Consider the following 6,366-nt stretch of genomic DNA (forward strand, 5'->3'; position numbering starts at 1 on the left):
CCCGACCCTAGCCCTCTTGTCGTCTCCCGCCGCCCTGGCCTTTGCTGCCTCGTCCGCCTTCTTGGTCCCAGCCCTGCCGAGCTCACCCCACCGCTGGGGCCCTCCTCGCCTGGAATGTGCCGCATCCAGATCCTACCCAGCCGCCCCAAGAAGCCTTCCCTGGCTGGCCTGGCCGCCCTGACTTCTGTCCCTGGCCTCCCGGAGCCCGGGGAGCCTGTGAGAGCCTTGGTCGCCCAGCGCAGGACAGGCCCCGAGCCGCCCCGAGCCAGGCAGACCCCTGGGCCAGCACCACTCCGCTGGCTGGGACGTGTCCTCCAGTAAGCAAGCCGCCTGACCTTTCGGAGCCTGTTTTCACCCGCCCCACCCACCCTCTCTGGACGTGACAGCCAGGTGGATGGCACTGCTACCATGCACCTTGCGTGCGGCCCGTGCCCGTGTGTGCGAAAGCTAACTCTGGTCTCCCAAGTGGATGGGATGTGAGCTCCGGAGGGCAGACGTTCACTCTCACGCCCCCCTTTCTGAGTCACGCTGTTGCCCAGGCCGGAGTGCAGTGGCACAACTGTAGCACATCACAGCCTCGGCCTCCTGGGCTCGGGCCGTCCTGCCTCGGCCTCCTGAGTGGCCGGGACTCTGGGCGCATGCCCCTGTGCCCGGCCAGTTTTTTATTTTTGGAGACGCGTTCTCACTACGTGGCCTAGGTTGGTCCCGAACAGGTTCCAGGCTGGGGTCACAGGGCACAGCCGCTCTCCCCTGTGACGTCCTTCCCACACCTGGCTGTGCCTGGGGGAGCATGGGGGGGCAGGGAGGACGGGAGGAGCCGAGCTCGGGAGGGCAGGTGTCAGGGAGGGTGAGGCAAGCAGCAGGAGCGGGGGCTGGAGAGCACCGAGGACCTGTGGGTCCGAGGCTGGAGGCTGAAGCCCGCCCAGCCCCACCTTCCCCAATTACCGGTCAGCATGTGGAGGGCCCCAGCGGTGGCCGCCAGCTTGGCTTTTCTGGAGAGCGCCATGTCCCCGACGTTCGTGCAGCGCAGCCCCACTATGCTGAGAAAGAGGCCGAGGAAGCCCAGGAGGATGGCCGTGATCATGAGCGCTCGGCAGGCCTGGATGTACCCTGGGAAGCGGCACAGCCATCAGCCTTGCCCTCCTCTCCTCCCCCTCTGCGGCAGAGCTGGCCCCGAAAGCCTTCCTGCTTGCTCTTGTTCCGAAAGTCCCCAAGTCCTCTTCTTCCCTCCGGGGCTCCATCAGGCCACCCAGCTGAGGACTCACAGCTCCCTCCTCAGGGGTCCTGGCCCCTCACACCCGCTCGCCCTCCTCCGGGTGCCCGGCCCCCTTTGCTTGTACTTCTAACGGGGCTTTTCCTCCGCACGCCTGGCATTTCGGGCCGGACGAGTCTTTGTTCTGGGAGCCGTCCTGTGCCTTGTAGGGTGTTTAGCAGCGTCCTTGACCGCTACCTGCTGGATGCCAGTAGCAGCTCCTCCACCCTCCCAGCGGTGACAATCCAAGTGCAAAGTCATCCGGTTGAGAACCACTGCTCTTTTTTTTGAGTCGGAGTCTCACTCCGTCACCCAGGCTGGAAGGCAGCGGCATGCTCCCGGCCACCACAGCCTCGACCTGCTGGGCTTTGGCAATCCCTCCTCCTCAGTCTTCCAAGTAGCAAGAACTACAGGCGCATGCCACCACACCCGGCTAATTTTTTTGTTTATTGTAGAGATGAGATCTCGCCAAGTTGCCCAGGCGGGTCTCGAACCCACGGGCTCAGGCCATCCACTCACCTCAGCCTCCCAAAGTGCTGGGAGTACAGGCATGAGCCACCACGCCGGGCTGAGGACCACTGCTCTTAGCTCGCCCCCATGCTCTGCTGGGGTTTATAGAAACTGCACCGGTGCAGCCCGTTTCCCTCCCCACGCCTGATTCCTCTCGAGTCCCATCCTAGCGCCCAGCACAGGTTGGGACATCTTGACCTGAGTTTCTTTCCAGAGTAACCCGCAGGGGGCAGCAGTGCCCCTCGGCGGCGGTCGAGGACAGTTTCTGGTCTGGAAGGTGGGATACCTGGGTCCAGGACTGAGACACATCGATGCAAGTCACGTGTAACTGAGTGCCTCAGTTTCTCCCTTCTCAAAGCTGAAGGCCTGCTGGCTTCCTCTCCGCCCCCCCCGCCCCCCTCCGTCTTTGATCGTTGCCAAGCACTCCCAGGAACCTTGCACCCCTCTCCCGGGTGGGGCGGCGCCATCAATGCCGCAGGGGCAGGGCTGGGTCCCTGCCAGGAGGAGGTGAGGTGGCCGGGAGTTGGGGGGCAGGGAGGAGGGGCAAAGTTCTCCAGGAGCACATTTTTACTCCCAGCCACTCCCTGGGCATTCCCGCCCAACTCGGAATCCCCAGGTGGCCTCCAAGGAGCGATCAATGAAGGGCCGGTCAGGGCCCGAGTGGCTGGGGGTGGGGGTGGCGGTTGGGAGGAGACGAAATGGCAGCCCGGGCCCCTCTCGGGGCCACGCTGGCGGCCACGCACCTGAGCTCTGGCTCCCCCTCCACCACCTATGTGGCTCTGAGCAGGTAGCTTCCACCTTGCCGAGTTTTTCAGCTTCTGTAGGAGGAACTGCCCCCAGGGCTTTCGTAGACAGGATGGAAACCCTGCAGGTGGGAGTCCCCAGGCCAGGTCTGGGACCTGCCCACCCCTCTGCCCGGCTGTCTTCCGTGCGCACCTGTGTCCTCTGTCCGGCAAGAGGAGAGGTTCAGGAGAGGGCCCCTTTCGGGTGCACAGACATGCAGCCGAGCCCCTCCTTGCCGCGGCGTTTGAGGGCCAGGGAGGTGGGGCTGCCCTCTCGGCCGCTGGGCACCGTGGGCTGGCCCAGATCCTGCTCAGCCTTTCTGGGGATTTCTGGAGGGGCTCGCTCTGCACGGCCAGTCCGAGAGGCGAGCGAAGACACGAAGCCCCCGCTGCTGCCTCTGGGGTTGGGGGAGTCGGGTCGCAGAGACCCACCCGGACCCTCACTGCTCAGAGCATCCCTGACGTTCTCGGGGCCCGCTTCACACTCGGGTCGGCCCGAGTTCTTCCCCCACCGGAGACCTACTGCACTGCCCGGAGAGCAGGTGGCCCGAAGGGCCAGGGAGGGGCAGCCGGAGAGCCCGCGAGGGCTCACAGCCACCAACTCTTGCTCCCTGGCCCGGGGCGGACGAAAGGGAGGGCCGGTCACAGGGGTGAGCAGAAAGCAGGGAGGTGCCGCACCCGCCGAGAAAACTGCTTCACCCCATAGGAACCTCAAAGACGGCACTGTCCTGAGAACCCCAACACGTGCCCGTACACACGCCGCCTCCTTACAGCAGATGCTCAGCCCTGCAGGACGCCTCCCTGCCACTGCAAGCAGGCCTTCACAGGGCCCTTTGGCGCCCAGCCGGACAAGACCGAGGCCCTGGTCCGCAGCAGCCCCAGGATGCTGTTGGCACCGGAAGTGTATCACCCACCAAGGATCCAAGATGGGGCCTCCACCAGCCCCAGCTACTCCACCCCAAGGTAAAGGCGCGCCTGTACTGAGTGCGTGTGTGTTTAACAGCACGTGAACACTGTGCACTTTCTCGGCCACCTGCAAACTGGGATGGTTCTCGTCCTAGTCTCCCCAGTGGGTGGGATGAAGCTCTTTCATCACCTGCCCGCAGCACAGAGCTAGCAAAGGCAGTCTGACGGTAGTGCCCACACCCGTAACCGCTAGGATGGTGTCACACTAGGACTGGCGCCATGTGGGACAAGGCCTCCACTCCAGTTCCTGGCAGGGACCGTCCCCAGCACTCCCGGCTGCAGCCCAGAGATCGACCCAGGGCTCCTCGTGTCCTTTTGGCGCTGCCTGGCTTCCCCCAGGGTCTCCGACCTCCCCGAGCCCTCCCAACCCCGTACCGGAGAGGGCCAGCATGGACGGGAACTCCCAGCAGTTGTAGACGCCCAGGGAGTCGGTGGCACAGCTATACCAGAGGTTCTCGAAGATGGTGTTGGTGGTGATGACGTTCCCGTGCACGGTGGACACGCGCCAGTAGCTGTTGGGCAGGGTCACCCCCAGCATCAGCAGCCCTAGGGCTGCCACGAAGAAGCCGAAGGTTTCCACCGCTGTCGACATGGTGGCTCGCAGAGCCCGGAGGGGCTGGTGCCCCGAGAGGGGTGGGGTGGAGCCCCCGGGAGCTGGAAGGGGCTTCGGCCGAGGAGGCCGAGGAGGGGCGTGGAGGCCGGCTGATGAGCAGGTCCAGCCACAGCCTGTGCCTCGGGCTCAGGTCTGGCTCCAGGCTTCTCCCTCCCTCCCTCTGGGTCTCTCCGCTTCCCGGCAGGTCGGAGGAACGAGTCCAGCGCGCGCAGCTGTTGGCGAGGAGATGGAGGGAATAAAAGAATCGGGCCAAAAGTCCACCCCCTCCCCCGGCCGCCCGGACTCCCCGCCCCACGAGGGTGGGGGGAGTAGGCTTGCCGGGGAGTGACTGAGTGACGGACACCGCCGAGGAGGGGCCCCCAAGGGAGGCGTTGGGAGCCCAGGGGAAGCGCCGTCTCTGCCTCGGCTTTCGTCGGGGCCGGAGGACAGAACGGGAGGGACGAGGAGAGCAGAGACGACGGAGGCCAGAGACAGAGACGGAAAAGGACAGAGAGAATGAACACGGGCCCACGGCAGCCCTCCACGGAGAAGCGTCCGGGGATGGTGAAGACACCCTGAGACGCTCAGAGTCCGGGGGCTGGGACGCTTGGGTCTCGAAGGAAGACGGGCTGGAACGAAGGGACAGGAAGCTGGGAGCGGCCAGCGGCTCTGGAGTCCACCCGACCTGGGTTCGAGCGAGAGCCTGCCATTCACCAAGGCGGGCCAGCAGGGCGTCTGAGCCCCGCTGGGCTGGCCTCTGCTTCCGTCAGCTGAAGTCTGACTGCTGGCTTCAAAGGCTGTCGTGAGAACGGGCTCACGGATCCAAGCTCCCACGTGTGACAGCTGTGCAATCCTCGGCGACTGTCTTGGAGCCCGCAGAGCTCAGGGAGGCCACCGGGGTGTCACTTTCTCTGGAACTCAAACTTCCTCCTCCTCGAGTTGATCTTTAACTCAGCATCAAGCTTGCTCCCGCTGCCCGGAGGTCCCAAGGGGTGAACCGCAGGCCCCGAACGCGATCCTGCGGCCGAGCCCTCTGGCCCGTTCCCAGTTGTCAGGAACTGCCACCGGCTCTACTCATGAGGGTGGATCAGAAACCCCTGGGTCCCTACCCAAGCCGGCGCTGAGCACCGTCCCGGCGTGGACACCCGCTTCCTGCTCAGGCTCCCTTCTGGCCGCTGGCCCTAGGGTGGCCGAGAGGAGCGGACACCGCGCACCTGGCGCCGGGGACGCCCCTGGCTGGACGCGCCCCGCTCGACCCCGCCTCCCTGTCCCGCCCCTCCGCGCCCCCTCGGGTGTCTCCCCCCACCCCGCCGGACTGGCCCGGGCTGTGGAACGAGAGGCATGCGGCAAAGCAAAACAGGCCCACACCGAGCCTGGCACGGGGGTGTGGGCCCACGCCGGCCGGGCGGGGCAGGCTCCTGACCTCTCCCGAGACCCCCACCCGCCCTGCGCCCAAGGCCAGCTTCCTGCCCCCGCCAGCGGCCCCCTCCCCTAAGAAGGATGAGGCAGGAGGAGGGGGAGGACGCAGGAAGACAAGGGAGGGAAGGGCGGGGTCAGGAGGAAGCTGGGGGGCTGGGGCAGAAAGCCCCACGTGCTGCCGCAGCTGAGTGGGTCAGAGGAGACGGGAGACATAAATCCCAGCCTGTCGCCTCAGCGCTGCCCTTTCCGCCTCAGGTCACTGCTTCTTCCAGGGTTCCAGGGCCACGGAAAGGCCCCGGAGCTGCGCAGCCTGGCACCGTTCAAGGGCACGGCTCCGGAGCGGGAAGGAAGGAAGGGCGTGGGGCCTGGGCCGCCCGTGGACAAAGGCGAACCCACACCGGCCTGGAGGGCAGGAGCAGGAGGGCCTCGAGTGGCTCCCCACCCTGTGCACGCGGAGCCCACCCCGCCTCAACTCAGGCACGGAGGTTCCCAAGCCACAGCCCGACTTTATTTACACTCATCCCAAGGAACACAATTTGGGGCTGAAAGACAGGATTCAGGGGAGCGGAAGCTGAAGGCCACGGCGGACAGGGACGGGGTGCGGGGGACAGAGAAGGGCCAGCCAGGGTCTGCGGGCCCTTCCTCGCGTGTTCTCCGTGGGCTCCCACGTCTCCTTCAGGATTTGGACTTGGACACGGCGAGTCCGATGAGTCCAGCCAGTCCCGCCACGCCCAGGGCCATGCCTCCAACGATGGCCATGCCCACCAGTCCATCTAGACAGAGGAAAGGGGCGCCGTCAGGAGCCCGGCCCTGCCCTGGTCCCTCTCGGCTCCCCAGCCCGGGCT

At 65.9% G+C, this 6,366-nt stretch overlaps 2 protein-coding genes across 2 annotated transcripts in view; both read right to left on the reverse strand.

The window, feature by feature from the left end:
• Positions 1-727: 727 nt before the first annotated feature.
• On the reverse strand, positions 728-4,102 carry CLDN15 (claudin 15). The gene is made up of 3 exons (XM_008049480.1): positions 3,886-4,102; positions 946-1,110; positions 728-780 (listed from the first exon to the last, which is right to left on the reverse strand). Exons 1-3 carry the CDS (start codon positions 4,100-4,102, stop codon positions 728-730), a joined length of 435 nt encoding a protein of 144 aa, XP_008047671.1.
• Positions 4,103-6,007: 1,905 nt separating this feature from the next.
• FIS1 (fission, mitochondrial 1) overlaps positions 6,008-6,366 on the reverse strand; it is a 3,097-nt gene continuing 2,738 nt past the window's right edge. The window contains exon 5 of the mRNA XM_021708262.1: positions 6,008-6,294. Within this exon, the coding sequence (XP_021563937.1) occupies positions 6,197-6,294 (98 nt within the window). The 3' untranslated portion in view covers positions 6,008-6,196. The remainder of the gene's footprint in view (positions 6,295-6,366) is intronic.

Source organism: Carlito syrichta, unplaced genomic scaffold, assembly GCF_000164805.1.
Source record: "Carlito syrichta isolate Samal-C Ts95f unplaced genomic scaffold, Tarsius_syrichta-2.0.1 Scaffold135673, whole genome shotgun sequence".
Lineage (NCBI taxonomy): Eukaryota > Metazoa > Chordata > Mammalia > Primates > Tarsiidae > Carlito > Carlito syrichta.

Excerpts from the sequence above, each read along its gene's own strand:
- CLDN15 (XM_008049480.1), bottom strand. The coding sequence starts at position 4,102 with ATGTCGACAGCGGTGGAAACCTTCGGCTTCTTCGTGGCAGCCCTAGGG. Across the intron at positions 1,111-3,885 it reads GTCCATGCTGGCCCTCTCCG|GGTACATCCAGGCCTGCCGA; the intron begins GTACGGGGTTGG and ends GCCGCTTCCCAG. Across the intron at positions 781-945 it reads GGCCCTCCACATGCTGACCG|GCACAGCCAGGTGTGGGAAG; the intron begins GTAATTGGGGAA and ends ATGCTCCCCCAG.